The sequence below is a fragment of the Tenrec ecaudatus genome, chromosome 18 (genome assembly GCF_050624435.1).
Source record: "Tenrec ecaudatus isolate mTenEca1 chromosome 18, mTenEca1.hap1, whole genome shotgun sequence".
Classification (NCBI taxonomy): domain Eukaryota; kingdom Metazoa; phylum Chordata; class Mammalia; order Afrosoricida; family Tenrecidae; genus Tenrec; species Tenrec ecaudatus.
In genome coordinates, this window is record NC_134547.1 from 61944666 (window position 1) to 61968846 (window position 24181).

The 24181-nt window shown below is 50.9% G+C and overlaps 1 protein-coding gene and 1 long non-coding RNA gene across 6 annotated transcripts in view; one reads left to right on the forward strand and one right to left on the reverse strand.

Annotated features, from left to right (window-relative positions):
* Positions 1-24181, forward strand: part of ZFHX3 (zinc finger homeobox 3) — a 257660-nt gene that overhangs the window by 197619 nt on the left and 35860 nt on the right. For 4 of the 5 annotated variants that reach the window (XR_012780857.1, XM_075536906.1, XM_075536905.1 and 1 more), the window contains one exon: positions 23190-23297. Coding sequence is in view for 4 of the 5 variants with exons in the window: in XM_075536906.1 (XP_075393021.1) it covers positions 23190-23297 (108 nt within the window). In the remaining variant the exon portion in view is untranslated. The remainder of the gene's footprint in view (positions 1-23189; positions 23298-24181) is intronic. The other variant, XM_075536907.1, reaches the window with a different exon arrangement.
* LOC142431909 (uncharacterized) overlaps positions 22737-24181 on the reverse strand; it is a 169840-nt gene continuing 168395 nt past the window's right edge. The window contains exon 4 of the long non-coding RNA XR_012780858.1: positions 22737-22837. This is a non-coding gene — a long non-coding RNA (uncharacterized LOC142431909). The remainder of the gene's footprint in view (positions 22838-24181) is intronic.

The following is a 24181-nucleotide window of genomic DNA, read 5'->3' on the forward strand; positions in this document are numbered from 1 at the left end:
GGTCTGTGGCAGGCGCTGCAGATGAGAGTGCCGTCGCGCCCTGCTCCATCAGTGATGGGCAGTGGCCGCTCTTACAGCCTTCCCACCGGGGCTCATCTGCTGGGAGCGCTCACTGCCGGGCAGTCGAGGCTGCCTCACAGTCAGGCTAGAGCTGTCCCCGTGAGTCTACGAGGCTCTAACTCTTCCCAGGGATAGAAAATCTTTTCTTTCTCCGAGGAGCATTTGGTGTTTTCGAACTGCTGACCTAGGGGCTAGCCGCCAATGCATAACCACTACGCCACCAGGTGCTACTGTGGACGGTGCTCTTTTGATCCATCCACATGGTTCTCACTGGCCATTTTCAGCAATGGCTCACCCGGCCTTTTACCCATCATCTTAGTCTAGAGCAGTGGTTCTCAACCTTCTTAATGCCGAGACCCTTTCATACAGTTCCTCATGTTGTGGTGACCTGCCCCCCCCCCAACCATAAAATTATTTTCATTGCTACTTCATCACTGTCATTTTGCTACTGTTAGGTATCAGGTGGCCCCTGTGAAAGGGTCATTCAACATCCAAAGGGGCACGACCCACAGGTTGTGAGCCGCTGGTCTAGAAGCTCTGGTGGTGCCTATTGGCCACAGGTGATGGTGCCGTGGTGTGAAATGCCAGGTGACATCACAGCAGCCTCCGCCGTACAGCAAGCTGACCAGAGGGTGGCGCACACTGGTCAGACAAACTCATGCCGTCAAGTTGATGTCTATGCCCCACGACCCGATACGACAGGACAGGGCAGAACTGCCTCTCGTCTATACCTCCTTACAGCAGTAGAAAACTCCATCTTTCTCCCACAGAGCTGCCGGGGGTTTTACACTGAGGAACTTGCAGATCACAGCCCAACACATAACCGCTACGCCAGCAGGGTTCAAACTGGTAGCTTACGTATATTAAGTTAAAAGAAGAGAGTCAGATCGATTAACATTGTGAACAAGAGGTATTAGTGGAAGACAGTGGCCTACCATCAAACTCTGGTTTACACAGAGCTGCTCCACAGGGTAACGCTTTTTAGCATCATGCCTTGCGAGCTCAGCAAGGTCCGTAATTAATCGGGAATGGAAGGGAAGGTGTACTCAGGTCTGCACACAAACCAGACAACTTGGGTATACGCATCAGCACACTGGTGGCCAGTGTGTGAATTCGCATATGTGACACATTGCGGGGGGGGGGGGGGGGGACGGGACAGGTGTTTGCCTTGGGAAGAGCAAGGCTACTCTTGGTGAGGGTGTTAAGTGGCTGCCAATGGGTCCTGGTTGACTCCTCCTCACTTCTGCCTACAGAGTGGGAGGCCTCTGACCACGTGGGGGAGGGGTCCCCGGGGAAGAGACCCCGGTGTCCCCCAAGGGCTCTGGCCCTTCTCACTGGATTTAGCTGGTCTCCACTCTGGCCTCGGCCTCAGGCTGTTGAGCCCTTTCTTCTCCCGTTTTGTGAATATGAAAGTGCCTATGTTCCGTGTGGGAAAATGTCACTTTCTATTAATAAATGAGAGGAAATATTTCTACTGTTTATCCTAGGAGCCCCGAGCCATGCTTTCAAACACTGAGAGTTATGTCCCCGAGCCAGCACCCGGCAGGTTCCTGCACTCTCCCCCCACCAGACCCCGAGCTGCGGCCTCCTGCTCCAGTCTCCATGCCTCTGCCTTCTCCTGAGTTCAGAGTCAGTGCTCACGAAGCTTATTGATGGCACCACTGAGCAGAGTGCTAGTTTTCTGTTCTTTTTCCATGGCTTTCAGATCTGAATCTGGAATAATATTTGAAGCCGCTCTGTTACTGAGGGAGGTCAACTCTAGCTGATCCTCTTAAAGCCCATCTGGGGCTCAGGCATTGCCTCCATCGCTTCCCCAAGCCACAGGCGCATTCCAACTCGGCCCCCGGGCCATGGTCTATGTGCCCTGGTGCTCCCGGGCTCCATATAGGCCCTAGCTGTAAATCATTGGACTTTGGGATTCACTCCGCAGCCCCAGTTGCCTGTGCCGTTCCTAAAATAAACCTCTAAAGATCCTTTGCTGCCCAGGTAGATTCTTCTCCTGCCGTGGTTTTGCAGCAACACAAAGACTGGAATGTGCCCTTGTGCCTGGCTCGTGGAAGGCTCAGGGTAGAGGCCCTCTTCAGCCGTGTAGATTGAAGTTGAAGGTGGTGGGTGGTTCTCGTACAACCCCGAGGTGAGGGCACCCTCATGAATGATTGGCTCTGGGAGCCTGGCCACCAGGGCCTTCCGCTCGGGCAGATGGCATGTAGTTTGTATTCCCAAGCCGATACTGGTTTTACCCTGCCTGTGACTGATACCCAGAATCCCATCTAGGGTCCGAATCATTACCTCAGAGCTATTGCAGAAACACCTGGCTCCTCCCGTTCCCCACTGCTGTGACAGTCCCCAGATTCCGGCCATCTTGCTTTCTGCCCTCTGTGCCACGGTAGAGTTCTTTTGTGAGTTTTCAGATGGAAGGGTAGGTGTGATTTTCACTGTTCAGTGCCACCCCCTGCCCTGAAATAGATGATCGCAGAGTGGCAGAGTGGCCACCTGCAGGTCAGCTGAAGAGCTGGTCACTGTGAATGAAAGCCTGCTTGATATGCTTCTGTCTCCTACCCCCAACATCCGCCAGGGAGCGAATGGCAGCCTCTAGCCAGGAATTGATCGCATTAATTGATATGCCAATAAGAGAGCTTGTTACATCCGCCATTGGTTAGGAGTCCAGCTAACAAGTCCACTGATCAATGGCACCAATAAAGATTTCATCCATTAATGAGCAACATGGTAATTAATGTTATCCATAAGCCCATTAGCCTGGGTAGCTAGTGCTCTGGTTAGTGCAGTGAGTGGCAGTGCTGAAAATGGGTAGGGGGCCTCCCTATCCATCCAGGGCAGGGTCTCCCGTGTGGGAGCCAAGGCTCCAAGGGTGAAGACAGCATGGCGGCCCACAGCCCCTGAAGGAGAGAGAAGGCAGACTAGGCTAAGGCTGGGCCCTTCCAGTCCCTGTCCCTGTCCCCGTCCCTGCAGTGGAGCACGAACACGGGGCTCTCCGGCTCTTCTGCTGCACGGCTTTCCTGCCGGCCCAGCTGGATGCTCTCCCCAGGGACACCCCCCTTCATGGCCCAAATACACTGCCTTGCAACCCCTGGCGCAGGGAGGGTGGTGGCGGCGTAGGCTGACCTCTTTGGGGAACCAGGAGCAAATGGTGAGGTGAGTAGCACGCCCTCCCAGTCTGGAGTTCATGGGGAAGGAATCTGGCAGAAGGAAGTCTTGCAGAGGGGCACATGATTCGGAGGAGCACCTTTCCTTCCCCCTGGTTTTGTGAAATGACATCAGTGGGTTGCTTGCCAAGCATAACCTGGCAGCCCGTGTCTGCGCCTGGCTGCCTGAGCTTTCTGGGGACCGTGCGGCTTGCCAGCTCCAAGCCATGGCAGCATGCCAAGGTGACGTTCTGTGACTAAGCAGAAACCAGGGAGAGAGGGAGGAAAAAGGTATGTGTGGTGGGGAGCCAGGGGGGCGGGGGAGAGTGGTCCCCAGCATGGGATGTGGCGTGGGAGGCCAGGGAAGGCATGCCTGGGGACAGACATCGGACCAGGAGGGTGGGTGGAAAGGCACTAGGCTGTGGCAGGCCAGCCTGTGTCTCTGTGGCACCCCAGGGAGCGGGCAGTGGCCACAGATCCAGCCTGGGAGGCAGCCGGCGGGTCCCGGGCAGCTGGAAGGAAGCTACTGCTGCAGGGCCTGGGCTGTGGAGGTGGCTCAGCCCCAGGCAGGCACAGGCTTCCACCACGGAGTTCCCTCCGCATTGTTTAGGTATTGACCCTCAGAGACCCCTTGTGGATTCCCTAATTGAAAATTAATACTAGATCAATGCCATGGGCAATTTGCATATTGATCATAAACAACTTTGAAGGCACCGAGTGTGCTGCAGATCAATAGGGCTCCTGAGCGGGCTGTGGAGGGAGCCCCTCCCAGCACAGTGCTCTGGAGAAAGGTTAATGATTCGGGAAGTTCCTAACTGATCCACGCAGGCAGAGAGGCCCGACTCCACTCAGCATCCGCAGAAGCACTTAGTGCCAGCGAGCTGCCCCCTCCACCCCTCAAGGGAGGGGCTGGGCCAGGAGTGTCTCGCAGTTGCCTTTTTTGGTGATGGATGAAGTCTTGGGCAGTTTATTCTGGACTGTGTACTGAAACAGGAGGCAGCCAAGTTACGGCTCCAATAAGTAGTTCTGGCCCCTTCCCCACGATGCAGCCCTCCTCGCAGTGCGAACCAGATGCAGTTGAGCAGGGGAGACTTTTGCTAATTTCTCCTGGCCAGCCTCCACCGCACCGAACCCTCCCTGCTGCTGGTTTGCAGCAGGGGTGGCTTAGCCCATCCACCTCCTACTTTCTACCTTGGGCTTCCTCAGCCATTGCTTCCACTCCTGCTTTACCCAGGCTTATCCTGCTCGCACTGGCCCTCTGGGTCAGTCTAGGGTGCCTTGGCTCCCCTAAGCTGTTGTCTTTGTCTGCCCCCCCCCCAATCAGTACAGGGTGCCTTGGCTCCCCTAAGCAGTTGTCTTTGTCTGCCCTCCCCCACTACCCCCCCAATCAGTCCAGGGTGCCTTTCCCTCCGGCTCTCTTCCCTTCTCCATTCTGAGTCCCAGCACAAGTGTTGCAGCTCTAGAAATGGTGCGTAGGGACCAGCAGCCCTGGGGCCAGCGGTCTAGCACTGATGTCTTCTACCCAAACCCAGACCCTCCCCAGGGCTTGCCAATCCAACTGTGCATCTCCAGAGGAACTCTGAGGTGGCCGGTCCTAAGAGAAAGGCCGAGCGCAGCCCATAGAAGGATGCAGTGCCAGCCAGCCCCTTTTGCTCCCCAGTCCTAAGCCAGTGGGAGGTGGGGACACTGAAGAGTTACCTGTGTCACTAAGAGGAGTCAGTCACCTCGTGCGTAGTAGTGAATCAGACTTCTTCCCCCTACAGCCCATTTTGTGGATAGTAGGGAGGATCTCTCTTCCCACTCATGGCTTCCCTTCCCCCAAATTCATCTTGCACTAAGCCAAGCTGGCTCTGGCAAGGGCTTATTCTGTGTGGTTGTGAAGTTGGCAGGGTCCATTCGGGTGCATTCATAAGCAGGGGCAGCAGTTTTGGACGAGGGTGGCTGCCTGCCGATCTTGGTGTCCTCCCTGGCCCTGGGGCTGCCCTGCGCTGGTCAGGGGCCAGGGACCCGCTCCAGAGCATGACGGGTTTGGATGGGTCCTCCTGATTGACCGAAGACAGGAGTGGCCACATTTGGCAGCGTGGCCTGAGGCAAAGGGCAGCCAAGGTCAGCTCTGGCCCCAGCCCCCAGTGAAGGAAAAGGCTCAGGAGGCTCTGCGTAGAGCATCTGTATGTTGTGCACTCGCGTGCACACACACGTACAACATAGTTACTCTGGACGTGGTTCTAACACATGGTGTAGAGCCAGAGTAGAACTGGGCTCCTGGCACTAGTGCCAGACTCCTCTCGCCCTGAGCAGGAGGGCTAGGAATCCCCACCCGCACAAAGTTGGTTCTTTGAGGTAGAGGGCAGACAAGATGTCCCTGCACTCTCCCACGCTTTCATATTTTCTGCCGGCCACTGTCCCTGCGGCGCTCTCATCTTTGCTGGGGTTGGTCATTTGTGGCAGTGGTCATGTGCAGCCTGTCCTCGTGATTATGCCGTCTATTAAAGAAGTTAGGGGTCTGTGGAAGCAAGATGAGGCTTTCTGCTCTGTCCTGTAAGGAACCCCACGAGTCAGAATAGACTTGATGGCCGCGAGTTTGGTTTGGAACATGAGGCTGTGACTCATGATCAGGATCAACTTGAAAGCAAAAGGACACACCGTTCAGGAGACAGTGCGGTCTTCAGTCGGGTCCACTCTGCTTCATCTTGGTGTGTCTGCAGGCAGGTGACCCTTCTCCTAGCTGTGTCCACCACTGGGTCTTTCTGTGCTCTGTCCTGCATCGGAAAGTGTTGCAGTTCTCTCATTCTGCCGTCAGTTGCTTGAGGGCACCCCACTGTGCCAGCAAGCCCCCAGCCCAAAGGTGTTCTGCACCCTCCCACCACGAGTCAGCAAGCCCGCTGTAACCGCCTCGCTCCAGCCTCCCGACTCCAGCGCAGTTTCTCTGTCTCTGGCCTCTACTGCGGTTCCGCACCGTCTTGCATTGTTTGCAGTGCCGCAGCCCACGTTCTTTCTCCATCAAGGAGGGTCTCAGACCAGGAACCCCAGGTTGAAAGGTTGTGCTCAGCTCCAGAGTCTTGTGAGACTGACCGATACATGAACCTAGTCCTTGTCCATTTCGAGGCATGATCCTCCCATGTGAGGATCACAGGCCAGCCAATTCCCGCAAGGCCCTTTAATCAAGGCTTCGGTTGGCTTTCCACCCCATTTACTTCGTAGATTGACCAGTCCCTTGGCAAGAGTATGACCTAGCCAGTCATTTGGCAAAACGATAAACCCAAGGTCAAATGGGTCTTGCAGTGAGAAGCCCCTTGCATTGTAGTTCCATAGAGAGTGTTCAAGTGGCTGATGTGTTAGGTGTAGTTCTCCCAAGACACCTCTGGGTGGATTGGAACCTCCAAACTTTAGTGTTAACAGTCATCCTACTATCAGTGCACTTTACGTCCATAGTAGCTCTGTGCCTGCAATGGCAGATCAGACCTACAGGAAGCTGGGTTTGGCCCTTGGCACTGGCTGTTCCCTGAGCTTGGAAGGCCCAGGTCCCTCACCCTCCCTTCTTCAGATCAGTGTTGAAATGTCACCACTCCTGAGCTCCCTTGGAGTCCCTGGTCCCCTCTCCATGCTTACATGGTCTGTGTTCACTTGAACAGTTTAGCTACTGCCTGTGTTGACCCTCACCCCTTTCCCCTCCTGCCCCACAGGAGGGAACTTTGTTTTGTTTGTAAAGTGCTGTCAGTGCAGAGTCTGGCCTGGAGCAAAAGCAGTGCTCCCTGGCTGTGTGAGAGTGAGGTGAGGCAAGGGAGGAGGAGGAAGCAGAACAGAAGTCTGACTTCTGGACAGGCCACAGGGAAGCTGTCAAGAAAGCCTTGGCCTTAGTTTGGTCACCACCTGCCCGGAAGACCTTTGTGGGTATTTTAACCTCTGAGCTTCGTTTTCCTCATCTGTGGGGCAGGAGGGCCAGCAGCACCTGCCTCCCCTGAGGCGGCAGTTGTGTTACTATGTCTGCTGGGTTTGTGTGATGAGATGCGGATAACTTAGTGGGGTTGGTGTGAACTTACAGACTGACGGAAGCAATGGGGCTTCCAGGCTCCCCACAGCCATGCTCTTTGTCGAGAAGACTCATCAAACAAAGAAAAGGAAAGCCACCTGTGTTTTCAGCTCATTGTGGCAGTGTGAGTTTAGCGTTGGCCTGGAACCTAGAAGATGGGCAGTTCAAATCCACCAGGTGCTCCATTGGAGAAAGATGAAGCTACTGACCCCTGTGGACATTTACAGCCTGGAAGTCCTGGCCCGGAGGAGGGGAGGGGTCTCCATGAGTCAGAACTGTGTTAATTAATCCCTTCTACCTCCCCTTTGTAATCCTGGTATCAGTGGGTGGCTCAGAGAAAATGGGCATCCATGGGAGGAGCGTGCGGGTGTCCACATTCCCCTGCCTGCTTCTTCCCTTGGCACCTCCTATCCAGACCCTCATGGACACCGGCTGCCACCCGGGGAATAGCATCTTTCCAGATTTGCTCCCCAAGAAACAGGGCCCCACATGCAGGGAAAGCTGCCCCCAAGTCTTGGCTTCCCCAACTTGGAGCTGCTTTTCCCCAAGCAGGCATCTCTTGTTTCCACGTCCCACTCTGCACCAGACAAGTCAGTCTGCCACCCCTGACACCCAGTCCCGCCTCGCAGGCTCCCTGGGTGGGTCCTGTCTGTGGACCCTGCTTGGCTCTCCCTGACAACATGCAGTGGTTCCCTTTCTGGACCAAAATCACATCTCACTCATCTGGGAAATCAGGCCGAGGGAGGGGGGGCCAGGCCCAGTGTCCCTTGGGAGTTGATTTGGCGCTGAGGCCACCTGGAACCGGAAGATAACGAAGACTGAATAGCAAGATCTTGAGAATTTGGGAACCAAAGTCACATGCATCAAGCAAAACCCAGCGCCACAGGACCGACCAGCCATGGAGTTCAGCCGGCACGCCAATATTCTGCTGCACGTTTTCTAAAAACCAAGTCGCCAGCACAACAGAGACCCCCACCCCTGCCTACCCTCGTGTTTCCTGGACCTTACACAATGTCGCGGGAATCCTGACACAAGTCTGTGTGTGCCGTCAGCTGGTGAGGCGCATAATGGCCAAGCTGGGAAGGCAGGTTGCCTCCGTGCACACAAGTAGATGTGGCGTGAAGGCAGAGCAGAAAAGAAATGGAGAGCCCTCACTTGACACCCTCTGACCTCTGCCGGTGCAGCGGACTGCTGGAGAGCCAGGGCTGAAATTGCAGTCACTTTAGATTATTTGGAGCGAGGAGAGGCAGGGAAAAAAAGGGCCTGTTGACTACAGGAAGCTGAATTCTTCCTCTACTGAAAAGCTTATTAGTGGAAGGGGAAAAAGCAATTACTTGGCTCCTGCTAGTCCTGGGCCGTGGGGCTGTGGCAGTGTCCCTGTTCCCAGCGCCTGGCCCTTGCTCTGGATCCAGAGTACATGTGGGGTCCTACACCAAGCCACTGGAGGTGGGAGGGTGGGGCATGCTTCTGGGATTCCTCTTTAAGACAAGAGTGTGAGAGAAACACGAACTTGTGTGTGCCGTGGCTTGTCCCATCTTGAAACGTGATGCTTTTATGTAGGGTATCAAATCACCCCGGGGAAAGGAAGAGCGTGTTCATTAGCCTAGGTGTGCAAACTGGCGTGCATAGGGAGAGGGGCTGCTTTCTGGGGAGTACTTTTGCCTCAGTGCAGCACTGCTGGGAATCCCGACGGTGCTGGTGTGAGGACTGGGGCCCGCCACAGTACAGCTTGAATTGAAGCAGAGCCCCAAGAAGCCAGCGTCCGACCCAGCAACCAGGGTGCCAAGTGTCTGCGTTTCGATGGCCTATTGTTTCCTTCTTCTGTTGCTTTATTGGATACACGTCTTCATTGGGATTTTCATTCCCCTCTGTTCCCCTTTGAAGAAAGGTGGGATCTGGCTGACTGTTGGAGCCCTACCCTTCTCTGGGTCCCGGTTTTCCAGTCTGTAAAATGCAGATGCTTGTGGTCAGCTCCCTCAGTCTCTCTAGACAAGCGCAAACCCTCAGATGGCTAGGCTTTCTTCCACAGACAGCCATCGTTTCTGTTTCCCTAATCTGTTTTGCTTGTGTTTGTACGTTGACGCCATCTCCTTGTTGGGCCACCCTACTACTGATCCTTTTATTATATTTTCTAAAACTCTTAAAGGAATTTCTGATTGCTCCACGTACATCTGTTTAGCAGAATTGTGCACAACTAGATCTTCTAGTCCATTGCCTCCTTTCATCTCTTCTAGCTGGTGTCCATCCTTGACATTAAAAATCCTGAAAATGTGCTGCCTTCTTTACCACTGTCCTGGGTGTTCTCCTAGTCTTCCCATCATTGCACCAAAAGTTGTTGGTAGTTCAATCCATGCTGAGTGAGATAGTTGGTTTATTGTGCCAACCTGCCTGATAAACACATGTGGGGTTAATTGAAGGAAAATAGCTCAGTGAGCCTTGCCTTTCTAGTTCTCACGTCTCTTGCTCTGTGATGGTCGGACCAGGGTGCAGCTGCCTTAGCCAGTTCCCTGCTTCAGCTGGCAAGGCTCACTTCCCGCAAGACATCCCTGAGGAGAAGCCACATGGACCTACCCCGATGCAGCCCTGGGTGCTGGAGCAGCCGTGTGGAGACCCCTGCCAGCGCTGAGATGTGTACATGTTCACTGATTCTTATTTCCTTCTGCAGTCGGCATCATTGCGTGTTTTGTGAGATGGCGGAGGGCTTTGTAGATCGGTGTGGGACATAGGGGTTAATGTTGGACTTGTGGGCTTGGGCAGCACTGGGTTGGGATGTTTTCTTGATGTGCACTTATCCTTTATATAAAACTCTCTCTTATACAGATGAGTTTCTGTGCATTTGTTTCTCTAAAGTACCCAGACTAACACACAAAGGTTAAGCTCTTAAAGGCATAGAAATTGATCTCTTTCTTCCATACTATATTTAACATTTTCAGGTAAAACCTTACCCAGAATAGATGAAAGCATTGTTTATTTTGTAAGCCCTCACTTTCTCTTTTGTTGACAGCAGTCTCTGGAGAAGCCCTCACCCCCAGTCCCGGTTGCTCGGGCGAGTGTGTAGCCACCCTCTGCTGTGCTGTCCTCCTGGCCTTGGGCCCCGTCTTGGCCTTACAGAGCGTAGCCAGCCTTTCTGTGCTCTGCCCGTACTCTGCTCAGCTTGGAGCCCGTATGTCACTAGGAGTGCTGCTACTTGTGGAAGCTTTGGGAGAGGGGTGTGTGTCCTGATTTTAGAAGCTACCTCCTCCGTGGATTTCTGATACTTCTAGTTGCAGCCTGCACAGAGGACTCGGGCGTCCACAGCTCCGTCATGGAAATGTAGGTGTGAGTCTGCACATCCTAACTGTCCCAAGTGCTAACGGTCACTAAGTTGCTCATTCTGCCCATACTGACTCCTTCCCTTCAGGGATTCTCTTTTTCTCCTTGGCTTCAGGTATTAATTGTTTTCGGGAGTTGAGTGTAGGTCTATAAAAGAGTACAAAGAGCATGGGTGTAGGTCTAGGATTTACTTTTATGGAATTGCTTGCTTTGATGATCAGTACACCTCGGCCTTGTTTTGGTGACCTTGAGATTTATGGTTGTGTGAAGGAGTGGGTTGCTTTGCAAGGAATGGCACCCTGTTGTTAGGACTGGACAACACTGCAGGAGGGAAGAGGCTGAGTGGACACAGGGTTAGTGACTCCGAGAGGGCTGCTGACACATTGATTCTGAGGCAGCGGGCCCTTAGTTAGACGCTAGAAAGAGGCCCTTCCATTGCCTGTCGTTGGTGACATCCAAGCAATTCTTGTAAACCAAGTCCAACGTTTAAAAGAGCCTTTGGATTCTTTTTGGACGTTTTTAAAAAAAGAGACTCCAAGAATTTTCCTTCTCACTCATAGCACTTAAGAGTTACACAAAGTGCCTGTTACAGAAGTGCCCGTTACGGTTCATTTGTTCCTATGCTTTTCTCATCACTCATGCAGGAAGGCCCTTGAAAGTCAACCTCAGAGTTTTCTCTGTACCTCACTTTCCTAGGAAATGTCACGGACACATGGCATCTGCTGCCGGTCTGCTTCAGAGTGTCATCTATTTGAGGACGTGGCTTTGGAGAAGGGCCCCGTTTATGCACCTCCTCAAGGTGTCATGGGTCTGGTGGAAGAAAGCAGGCTCTCTGCCCCACCTGTCTCTGTCCACCTCACCCCACCCACCCCCAAGAGCCTGGGAGGCACCTGAAGCTGCCTGTACACGCGTGGAGATCCACAGCTATATACAGCCAGCCCCAGAGCCTACACACATTGCTCACACTGGCTCTTTGTGCCGCAAAGTCCACGTGGTGTGACTTGACCACAGCGGGGTCCGGCCCAGGGAGAGCTGGTTGAGCTGGTGTGCCATGGCCTAAAGTTGGCCTGATTGCTGTTCCTCTTCAGATTCCCTTTGGAAAGTGTCAGGTTTTGTGCCTTATTTCTGTGAATCAGCTTGTTTCACCAGCTGTGCGTATAAGCGGCGTATGATCATGCAAAATACAGCTCGCAGGCAGACAGCTCCTTGCTCTCCTGCCTGCTGGTGGGAGCATACCCACGTTTCTGCTTGAATTCGGGGCCTCACACAGCAGTTATTTCCTGACCAGGTTAGAGGATCTTCAGACACACTGTGCTCAAGAGGAACGAAGTCGACTGGCTGCCATTTCAAGGCCCTCGTTTGTTAGGTGGTTTGAGTTTTCTACCTGTGTGCTGGGCAGAGACAAAGTGTTCCCCTCTTTTCTTTCATCTCACCCTTTTGCACATCCTCACCCCTCTGGCATGAATGCCCCGGGTCCACATGGCTGCCCCTCCACCTGCTCTTCCCAGGCCTGTGTGGATTGCCTGCATCAGTGTTGACACTCTGGTACCAGAGCCAGCCCACAGGATTTCCCATGCACCCATGAAGTGCTAATCACCACTTTAATACCATTTCTGGTACATCCTCTGCATTTCCCACACACCTGCATTTGTAGATCACTGCTTAAATTCACTTTCAGGCTAGCCTGGCCCTTCAGTTTGTTTTTTAATTTGTGTATTTAGAACAGTTTTCCGATAATCAAGAAAACAAAACTGGGAAGGAGATCATAATTTGTGCATGTGCATATGTGATCTCTTTCTCTGATTAGCGAAGTCAGTTTTGACTCCGAAGCTAATACTAGCTTTCTTTCATGGAAACTGTTCCTACACCTCCCCACCCTCTTATCACTCGTGTGTGTTTATCTGCCTTGTCTTCTCCCCTCCGACGGTGGAAGCCTGGCTGTGTTTATTTCAAGCAGGGTGTTAGTGCAAGACACGTGTGTGTAGGGATGGCTCAAGCGTCACACCTGGGATGTGCAAAGCCTTTCCAGAGATCTGCTCGGTTGGCAAGTTCCTTCTGTGGGGGAAAGAGGGCTCCAAGGCAGCTGGCGTCCCTCAGAGTAGTCCTTACCTCCCCCCACTAGCCTTGAACCCCCATTCTGACTGTCTCTCCAGATACGGTGACACATCTGAAAATGGTCTGTTCTGAGGAACAAGCACAAGAAGCCCTTCCTCCTCTTCCTCCTCCTCCTCCCACTGCAGGTTTATCTTTTACAAGTTCCCTCCTTCAAACATTACCACTTATTGTCTTCTTCAGAGCATGCCGGTATTTTTATTTTTCCCATCAACCACTTTGGTTTTTTAACAATTCCGGAAGAAGGGGGAAAAAAACCCCAACCCTTCTTGATTTCAATGACCTTCTAGTTTGCATGTCTCTTCTTTCCAACACATTCCAGTTTGGTGTGAGGTTAAACTGTGCGGGAACATTGTTTGAAAGAAAGGCGAAAGGGGGAAGGAACTTGTCGAAATGCATTTGTGAGGTCACGTTTCAAGTGAAGCACAACTGAAGGTAGTTTTTGTCCAAAGGAACCCCGGCCCCTGCAAATCCACCTTAGCCGCAGCACTGACACCGACGTGTAATTTTTCATGGTAGTTTGGACTGGAAAATGTGGGGTTGGGTGGAGGAGAGGGGCCTGCAGTTATTTCCCATAAATGACAACACAATCGCATCTCGTCCTGCTGCAAGCATGCTTGGGGATTTTGCCTTTTGCCATCTCGTGTGCGAAAGCGCAGCAACCATCGGTGCCCCTGGAACTGAGGGCGCGCGTCCCTGCAGCACCTGGTGAGCCCGCGGGCTTCGGCGACCTTGCTGGGCAGCTTGTGCAGGCAGGCAGGTTCAGAGAAGGTGTCAGAGCTATGTTTGTTTGCTTACAAATGGAACTCACATTTTCCAGTTGTTTACCAATGGAAGAAGTAGCAGACGTCAGTCTTCCTGTGAAGAGCCGTCGGCAAGGGCGAGGCAGCGGCACATTTCTGGCGGGCTTGCTCTGTCATCACGCGCTCCTTTGAGCCTTTCTGGGTTGCAGCAGGGGGCAGCCCAGGCAGTTCTGGCAAAGGCCACAGATCCATGGAACCAGTGTGGGCTTTGGGTGTGTTTCCTCCTCTACTCTCCTCTCTTAACCACCCCTTACCCCCACCCCGTCATTTAGACAAACTGTTCAAATGAACAGTTTGTCTAAATGACCAGGCGGCCATGCCCAGGAGAGGAAAAATGGCAGGACCCACCCCTGGCCACACAATGGCAGCATTTTTCACATCATGCTTGGGCGTTCCCTGCCGTTTGATCAAGCGGGACAGCTCAGTGCCCAGTAGGGTAATTGTCCCCAGGAGGCCTTCCCAAGCCAGGACCACTTGGTGTCTCAAGCCCCCTCCTGGAGGGGGAGGTGTGGAGGAGCAGGCAGAAGGGCAGCCTGGCCACACTCAGCAAGGGCCTGCCGAGAGGCTGTAGCCCTGCCCAGCCTTCCCTCTGCCAGAGCTCTCATTTTTCTTGTTTCTGTAAACAGGGGAAAGATCTTCAAATATACAAAAGCATGAATGGTCTCTAGTCTCCAATCAGTCATTTTTAATAATACCCGCAGTTGCCTTCTGAGTCTTGATTCTTTTTGCCTGATGCCAAAAGGTTAGAGTTGGGTGGTGGGCTGGGGGGATAGTGGGGACCTGAGTTCTTCCGGGGTTGCTCTCCTCGGCCTCTCCGGGCCCCGGGTGCCTATGGTGAAGAAGCCTGGTGGGAAGAGGGAGTCTTGTGGTGGTAGGGCCTGGTGTTTGCTTTCCCAAGGCCCCAATTCCTTTTCTGCCCTCGACTTTGCTGCTTCTCGAGGAGTGAAAGCTTCTCAGAGATGTCATATACCTAAGAAGGCAGTTTGGCCTCTTTCTGTTTCCGCTACCAGGGTGGGGCCTTACCTGCAGGAGCACCGGGCTTCACATCTGCCTCGAGACCTGGAGACGGGTCCTTGGCAAGTGACCTGGCTCAGTTGTAGATGAGTTGTAAACACAGACAATGGCTAGACCACAACATTCCTGGCTGAGGCCTCTCTCTGCCTTTCCCGGACTCTGTCTCTGCCCCTGCCCCAGGTTTGGGGAGCACTGAGGAGGTGCGGCAAGCAGGAGGCCAGTTGGCCTGTCACTGACTGCCTCAGGTTCTGTAGCCACTGGGGGGCGCTGTCCATTTGAGAAGCAATGACACACGGTACCCCAGAAGCTGGGCAAAATTACATTTGTGCCGAACACATGAGCACTCAACAACACATCCGCAGGTTTCCTACCTGGATCAGGACAATGTCGTCTCCCGGCATCCCAGCCGTCTGTGCCATTTAGTACCCAGACCCGTCCTCCCTCTTTGCTTTGACATCTCTACCATGTCAAGTGGAACAAAGTTTACAAACTGTATTTAAAGCACACACATTCAGCTGATCACTCATGCTAGGACCTCTGGGTAGATGCTCGTGTGTGTGTGTGTGTGTGTGTGTGTGTGTAAGGTGTGCTGAGGGGAGGGAGCTGCAGGTGCGGTTCACAGAACCACTGTGATGGTATGGAAGCTGCCAGGAGCTGGGCTGCCTTCAGCCAGCAAACCTGATGGCTCTGTCCCGCTCTAAGCAGCTTCCAACCAGGTTGGGAGAGTGAGAACGACACGGGGGTGGGGGTGGGTGGGTGGGGATGTTGCCAGGTGGCTTACTGGGCTCTGGACCTGGGTTTTCACTGTGCAGCTAGGCTGTAGCACAGGGCATGGAGCGAGTCACAGGGCACCAGACCTGTGCCCGCCATGCTGGGGCGATTCCACTTGCCAAAAAGTTATGGAGGAAGACCAGCGTAGCAGCACACCCACCAGTGCCCCCCTTGCCTTCCTCCCTGGCTTGGAGAGGTAAGCCGCCCAGAAGCAGGGCGGGGAGCAAGGCTGTGCCTCTCGATCTGTAGGGCAGACCACGTCCTGGTGTAAGCCTGACTGTGGCCGAGCGTTCACTTAGTGGGTTTATTTTAAATAGTGGTTGAGGCCTGTGCAATTATCTTTCATATTGTGGGACTTGGTTTGTATTTTGAGGGGAGGGAAAACAAAAGCATCCACATACTGTAATATATATATGTGTGTGTGTATATATATGTATGTATATATCATTTTATTTGGGGCTCATACGGCTCTTATCACAATTGATACATCCATCCATGGTGTCAAGCACATTTGTACATATGTTCCAATCATCCTCAAAACATTTTCTTTCTATTTGAGCCCATGATATCAGCTCCTCATTCCCCACTCCCTCATGAACCCTTGATAACTTTATTATTTTTTTCATGTCTTACACTGACCGACGTCTCCCTTCACCCACTTTCCTGCTGTCTGTCCTCCCAGGAGGGGGTTATATGGAGATCCTTGTGATCCGTTCCCCCTTTCTCCCCCCGCCTTACCTTCCCCTCCTGGTATGGGTACGCGCATTACTGATCCTGAGGGGTTATTTATCGGCCCTGGATTTCCTGTGTTTCCAGCTCTCTTATCTGCACCAATGTACATGCTCTGGTCTAGCTTGATTTTTAAGGTGGAATTGGGATCATGATAGGGGGGCGGGGGTGGGGGGGAGGAAGCATTAAAGAACTAGAGGAAAGTTGTGTTTCATCGGTGCTATACTGCACCCTGCCCGGCTCCTCTCTTCCTTATGACCCTTCTTTGAGGGGATGTCCAATTGTCTACATTCTGTAGTATATCCATTGCCTCAGAAGAGTACCCCACATGTTAGGCCTGGATACACACGAGTTTTCGGCTCCACTTTCCAGTTCTGCCAACCAAGGTGTAAGGAGGACTGGCAACCAATTTGGGCCTGGTGTTCAGGGAAGAAGTGTGTCGGCAGTTAGCATCTGCCAGGCCCAGAGACCGTCCCTCCACAAGATTTACAGAATTAAGGCAAGCCAAACCCAGTCCTTCCTCCCCCAACCACAGAGAGCCTGGCCATCACCACTTAGACCACCACCCTGGGTGTCAGTCCTGCTGGCTGCATCTCCCTGCACCAGTGGTCATCCTTAGTTAATGAGGGTGAAAATGGAACGAGGAAAAGCCTTCGCCCTATCTCAAAGTAAGCAGATTGGTTATTCTGTTTTTCAAAGAAGAGGTCCTATAGACAATTAAAACTTGTTTCTGGTAAACCTCATTCCAGGAAAGATGAGCTTTTAACAAAAGGCTTTTGACAGCTGCAGGCTATTTCATTTTTTAAAATGCCGAATGAAAAATCAATACATTTTTCTAGGTTATACATATTCAGAACAGGCCTGATATTTCCATTATAATGGAGAGTGGGTGTCTGTGCACATCTCGCCTGTCAGGGCTGCACCAGCGCATTTCCAAGCCACTGCTAAATATTTCAGACCTGATTTGATTGTGGTCCGTGACAGCTGATGTTTCTCAGTTCTTGAGCTGCCGACAGCAGAGGCACTTTCTTGCACCCCCTGCAAGCACTGCCCTCCCCACGCCCCCTGTTGTTTTTAGTTTTTTTCATTCTTCCGGGATCACAGGGTGGAGCATTATTTAACTAACCAGATTGAGTGAGAGAGCCATGGGGACAGACAGCCTGATTCTTGGGAGAATTTTCCAGTTTCTGTCACACTGTGGCGAGGTGCTCTCGGCCTCTGGCTGGTTTGGGGGAGATCTAAATGAATCTTCACCATCTGGTGAAGCTCGGAACAGAGGGAGTCTCATTTGTTGATTGGCTCCCCTTTTCTGGGTGCATGATCAATCCTGTGGTCGTCACTTGGCGGGGCTGCACCCTTGTAGTCGCACCGTGCATTCTGAAGAGCAGGAGCGTTTTCTTGGGGAGCAGTGGGGTGTGTGCAATGGGGCAGTATGCTGACCTTATAGCAGCCCGCCTTTTCTGGCTTCTGCCTGGTGGTCCTTCACGAACCGGTTTCTGTGCTGTTCATACAAGTGTTACTAATTCCCACTTGGCACAAGCACCTCCTTTGGAAACAGACCTCACCACAGATCGGGGAGTCACCTTGTCAGTGCTGCCAGGACATGAGGTTTTAAGATGTGTTGAGAAAACAGCTGGCATTTGTGGTCAGTGAAACGACCTTGCTGGACAGGGCTGTTTTCTGGGACTGTGGTATTGGTGTCCAGAAGACCTAAGCTGTCCCCAGAGCCTTTCCTCTGAGACCGTGTTGATCCACGGACACCCTTGCCCCTGAGCACATTGCTCTCAGCCATGGTCATGTGTGACGGAGGTCTAGCTCGAGTTTACCAGATGCTGGCTGGGAGAAGTGGCTGTAAAAAGGAGGTGGTGATGGACACAGTTTTACAAGGCCTTCAGCCACCCTTTTATCTGGGTGTGGAAGGCAGAAGGAAGACCCCACAGTTACTGACAGTTTTCTTCTACTTCCTTTTCCATTGAACGTGACAATTGGCCCAACTAGCAGGGAGTCTGTAGCTCGAGGGCCACTGTAGCATCTTTCTTCTTTTTAACTTTATGGTGAGAACTCTCTAGATCACAGCACTTGTCACTGCAGCATTTGGACACGCACAAGGCAGCAGCTTCCTTTGCATTCACAATATTGTTCATGTCTGCGACTAGCACTGTGGGCCTGCTAGCTCCTGCCAGGAAGCAGGGTGGGCAGGTATAAAGGAGACAACCTCTAGTTTATCTAGGCCCTGGCTGGGTCAAAGCATTACTGGCATCCGCTGAAATATTGTTAATTGCCTGGAGGGGGCAGTCATTTGGGCTTGTTCTATTTCAACCTTGAAAATGGTATGGTGCTTGTTGTGTGCCCTAGTGAGGCAAAGTTTTAATTGAGTGAAAGACAGGATCTTTCAGGTCTAACTGGATCTCTGTCCAACCATCTGCCGGTAGGTGATACTACAGGCTTCTCTAGTGACCTTGGCCAGTTGCCACTGACTTCTCACAGGGGAAGGGCAATCCATGATCTGTGGGAAAGCCCTCCTACTGGTTTGTGCCCGTGGCTGACCAAGATGCCCATTCCTCTAGGGCCTCCGGCTGGAAAGGCACTCTGTGTGGGGTTGGCACTGAATGCCATCACACCCCATCACTCCCGACCCCACGTGTTGTAGGGGAGGGAGCCCTTGCAGTGGAAGCCTCGAGGGCTGGGGTTTGGGGAGTTGGTTTGCTTTATGCGTTGGTACTAAGAAAACATACCCTTCCTGCAAAGCATCGTGAGCCTGAGCCGCCCAGGCAAATGTGCAGTTGGTATCCTTGGTTCATAATGGCTTCTCTCTACCTTTATTGGTATTCAGAGCGCACCGTTTTCCAGTTACTGTCAGCCTGGGCTTTCATCCATTTTAAAGAGTTATTTTTCCTCTTGTTGTTGATGATGATGGTATAAAGACAGATGGTGTAACTGCTTATGAATGTCCTATTTTATTTCCCCAGAACCAGACAGTTCACTTGAAGACGTATATTATTTCCACATGCTCAGGTTAGGCAGCCCAGACAGTAGTGTCTGCCTCCTGCAGCTGCCCTTTCCAGGCCTTGCCATGCAGAGGGCGACACCTGTAGGTCATCGGTGGAACTGCGGGAAAGTGCCTGCTTGGCAGTATAGCACTTGGTTTTAAGCTGGGGTTGAAGGACATAATTCTGCATGTCCAAGAGTTCAGTTATTTTTCTTCTGTCAGAACGATTAAGTTTAAGAATGGAAAGAGAGCTTAATTGTGAAGTCTTAAAGAAAAACTCAGTCCCATCAAGTTAATTCTGACTCATAGCAAACCTTTAGGACGGAGTAGTACTGCTCCTTTAGGTTTCTAAGGCAGACAATCCTGTGGATTGGCTGGCCAGTTTGAACTGCTGACACTGCAGTTAGCAATCCAGTGTGTAACCCCCTATGCCACCAGGGCCCCTTCAGTGGGGGAGTGGGCGGCGGTGGCATTGGAGAAACACAGTAGTGGGGGTTTTTTGCTAGCCCCTTTCCCCTGGCCTCTCTGCAACTTTTGTCTGGATTTGTTGAGTGACAGGAAGGAAGGAAGCGAAGGCCCAGGTGGGCTTAGTGAGAGCGAGGGCTCCAGGTGCATGCGTGGTCACACAGCGCAGGCCCCCTCCCCCCCCCCCCCCCCCGCACTGACGCTCTCCCTTGGTCGTGTGCCGCAGAATGGCAGGACGTGGCCACTGGCTTCCGTCCTTTGCAGAGTGGTGCGGTCATCCCTATGTCAGGGTACTCTCTGCAGAGGTCTCTATATCACTGTCTCTACCCAAGGTGACCGTGTGTGTGTGTGTGTGTGCGTGTCTCACTGAGCAATCTCCTCGAGTCATTTTGATTAATATAGCAATAATACTACATGTATTTGTATATAGCATGAATTGGGAAAATGAGTATATTTTAAGAAATCTAGCTAACTTGGATAGGCTCAATTTAATAATGTGGATTAACTGAGTCTTGAATTCTCCATTCAGAGGGGATTTATCATTACAATTTTGAACAATTTCATCTAAAGCCCAGATATGTGCAGTGAACATTTTGCACAAACATAACTAAGGTATACCTTGTTTTGTTTTAAATCATTTTATTATGGGTTCTCACAGTGCTTATAACAATCCATACATACGTTGCCATTATCATTTTCTAAACATTTACTTTCTGTTTGAGCCCTTGGTATCAGCTCTTCTTTATTCCTAGCGCCCCCCGCTCCCCCCCGTGACCCGTTGATATACTATAAATTACCAGTATTTTCATATCTCACACCAACCACTGTCTCCCTTCACCCACATCTGTTGTTCATCCCCCTGGGGAAGGGGATGTATATACCTTGTTTTTTTACCAAGTGTTAAGGTGGGACTGCACACTTGATAGACTCCAAATCATAGATGCCTGCTTTTTCTTTGTTTGAACTTAGGGCAGAAGGGTGGGGGGCTGGGGAAGGTAGGCGGTGGGGTGGGAGGCTTGATGTTAATTGTATGATGTAATAGGACTAAAAATGAGGCATGGAAACTGCATGTGGCGCCCCCTTGGTTGGAGATGAAGATAGTTTCCCCATATCTTCCCCATACTGTGTCATAGACTTCTTATTGTTAGTAATGAAGAAAGAATGTTCCCTGACCCCTAGTTCAGCTTTCTGGTTCAACCTTTCAGAACTAGGGAACCTGACTGAGTACAGATGTTTCTTCCTTTTAGATGCTCTTAGGATGAGGACATTTACTTTACTTCCCATTCTCTTTAGTTTGTGAGATAAAATTTAAAGGCTATTTCTGGAGGATTGAAAACTTAAAATCATTAAAAGTGATTAAAGTAGGGGGGGGGGAAATAGGGTTGACAGGTATAGAAATGGATTGGGGGCTTACCTTAATTCTATCCCTCAAAGAACAATTAGTTCGTATGACATGGCCCCCCTTCATATCACTGAAGATGTGGGTGCTATAGCAGAGTGTGGAAAAGAAACCAAATGGTGCCCAGCTCTCAGGAAGAGTCGCATTTGGAGTCTTAAAAGCTTGTCTTCAAGCAAGCAACCATCTACATAGGGAAGCACAGCAGCCTGTGAACAAAAGACTGTAAAGAATTAAAGGATTAAGTCAGAGCTTATCTTGTGAACACCCAGTTGGCAGAGGTGCTGTGGGTGACAGTGGAAGCCCCCAATCCATTTACAGAGTCCCCACCTGGATTAAGCCTCTGGTGAATCCCAGGGATGTGAGCAGCCTTGCTATAATGGCAGATGTAGTTAGGTTAAAATATAATACTTTATCATTTGATTTCTCCTTTGACTTATTTTAGAGTTGTTTTAGTTCTTAATATTTTCTGCTTTCTTTTCTATGAACATTTTTCTCTATTTTGCCTCATCCTTATTAGTCATATTTTTTTCTTGTTTGTGCTTTGTGTGATCTTCTGGTATATGAAATCCAGGACAGGTAAATCTATAGAAACAGCAACTGGGTTAAAAATTACCTAGGGGCATGGCCGGGAAGGATGGGGAGCTAACAACGAGTCTGAGAAGAAAATGTTCTGAAAGTGATTGTCGTGATGCTTTTGCAACTCTCGGCGTAAGGGAACAGCGTGTGACAGATGAAGCATGCGACAACGTGGTGATGGCGCGAGGCGGAGTTAGGTGCTGGCCACGGGCATCCTGGCTCTCATGCCTTTCTACTTGGGAAGACTGGAGTCTACTTTTAAAAATTATTTTATTGGGGGCGCATATAACTCTTATCACAATCCATACACACATCAATTGCACAAAGCAATGTATAAAGCACATTTGTACAGTCGTTACCTTCATAATCCTCAAAACATTTGTTCTCCAGGTAAGCCCCTGGCATCAGCTCCTCATCCCCCCTCATGAACCCTTGATAATTTATAAATTATTATTTTGTCATATCTTACACTATCCAACGTCTCCCTTCACTCACTTTTCTGTTGTTCGTCCCTCCAGGGAGGAGGTTATATGTAGATCCTTGTAATTAGTTCCCCCTCTGTATCTCACCCTCCCTCCATTCTCCCGGTATTCCCACCCTTACCACTGGTCCTGAAGGGTTCATCTGCCCAGGATTGCTTGTGTTTCCAGTTCCTATCTGTACCAGTGTACATCCTCTGGTCTAGCCAGATTTGTAAGGTAGAATTGGGATCATGACAGTAGGGGGGGGGAGCATTTAAGAAGTAGAGGAAAGTTATATGTTTCATCATTGCTACATCGCACCCTGACTGGCTTGTCTCCTCCCGCAACCCTTCTGTAAGGGGATGTCCAGTTGCCTACAGATGGGTCTTGGGTCCCCACTCTGCACTCCCCCTCATTCACAGTGATATGATTTTTTTGTTCTTTGATGCCTGATAACATCCCTTCGGCACCTCGTGATCACACAGGCTGATGTGCTTCTTCCATGTGGGCTTTGTTGCTTCTGAGCTAGATGGCTGCTTGTTTACCTGCAAGTCTTTAAGACCCCAGATGCTATATGTTTTGATAGCCAGGCACCATCAGCTTTCTTCACCACATTTGCTTATGCACCTGCTTTTTTTTCAGCGATCATGTCAGGAAGGTGAGCATCAGGGGATGCCAGTTTAATAGAACAAAGTGTTCTTGCATTGAGGGAGCACTGAGTGGAGGCCCAACTGGGAATACTGGAGTCTTGGGAGACTTTTCTCCTAGTACTTTCACTCTCAGTAGTAGCCCACCTGGGTTTGCAGGCCTCACCCATTCTCTTTCTTACTGAGCGCATGATTCAAAGGGGCAAGAGAGATTTAATTGTATTTGTTTGCTTTATTTTATTCAACATTTAAAAGGACTTCATTCTACACGGAGGCCAATGAGGGTCAGCAAATAGGTCTGGTCACCTTCAATGCTGGGGTTGGACCTAAGCAAAGAAGCAGAATGTGTGGTTACTTTTTTTTTTTTTTTTTCATTTTCATATATAAGAGATTTCAGGAGTTGAGATGGTGTCTACTGTTTCAACAGGATTGACTTTCATTCAGAATCTTCCCAGAAGTACCCAATGGTCACAGGTCTAGAGCAGGCACAGCTTCCTCTTGCTAGTGGGGAGGAGAGGTCCTCCTGGCTCCGTAAATGCTAAGCAGCTTTTGAGAGAAGTAACAACAAGAACAGTTGCGTCTGAGTTGTGTGGTTGACAACTCTGGAGTAGGAGCCAGAAGTCTCAAATCTACCTTGAAGGTTCATCTTTGACATTTTAAATTTTATTTCTATTTCAGAAGAAGTCATTGAAGATGTTGAAGGACCACAGGAAACAGCTGGGGATCCAGAGGAGCTCACTAAAGACCAGGAGAGTGGAGGCGAGAAAGACCAGAGCAAGTGGACAGGTAACGTGGGTTGTTTGTTTGTTTTTTTGGGGGGGAGGTCCCCTTACTATATCCTTCTTCCAGATTGCGCTAAAAAATGGTTAAAGGTGATGAAATGGCTAAAATGTTAGGTTGTTTTATTGGGCAGCCACACGCTGTAGGAGTGGATGTGATGTTTCTTGCGCAGGGTTTGGCACATGAAGCTTGCTTAGGGATACCCGCCTGGTCACAGCCTCAGGATTCACTAAAGGAGTCAACAATGAAGGGTGGTCTTTTGGGGCCTGGACGGGGGTCCTTACAGGTTCCACTAGTCCTGCAGACTCCCTAGACTGCACAGAGGAAGGCGATGCAGCCACGCCAAGGGATTCTATCAAGATGTGATAGGAAACCAAGAAGAAAATCTTAGGATTTTGGTTCTGAGGAGGACAAAGTAGTTTCTAAGAAGACCTGTTAGTACAGGGATGTCTCCCAGAAACCACAGCATTGGTAAGAGGAAATGATATGTCAAATGACAAGAATGATTTCATGGAATCAGCCTAATTTTTATTACCTTTATTATTACTATTCTTACATGGATTTTTTTCCTTTTAAATATTTACCTTCTGGAGTCCGTATTCAGTCAGGCCTTTGTTACATATTTCCAGTCCTGGCTGTTCTTAAATCATGTTCAGTGTTGGCCTTCACTATTTAAACAAGACCCGAGTTTTGGAGAGAGGCCAGAGGAGAGCAATGAAAATGACGAAAGACTAAGAAGGCTGCTGGCCCCTTTCAGATTGGGCTTAGTGGTGTTCAAGGCACACTGTGAGGTGGTGTGTCGATTCCCTGGGAAGTCAGAGATGGCTCCTTCGTTGCTGTGCAGGTTCCCAGGTTTTGCTGTTGTGTACGGTGAGAGTAAAACAAATGGA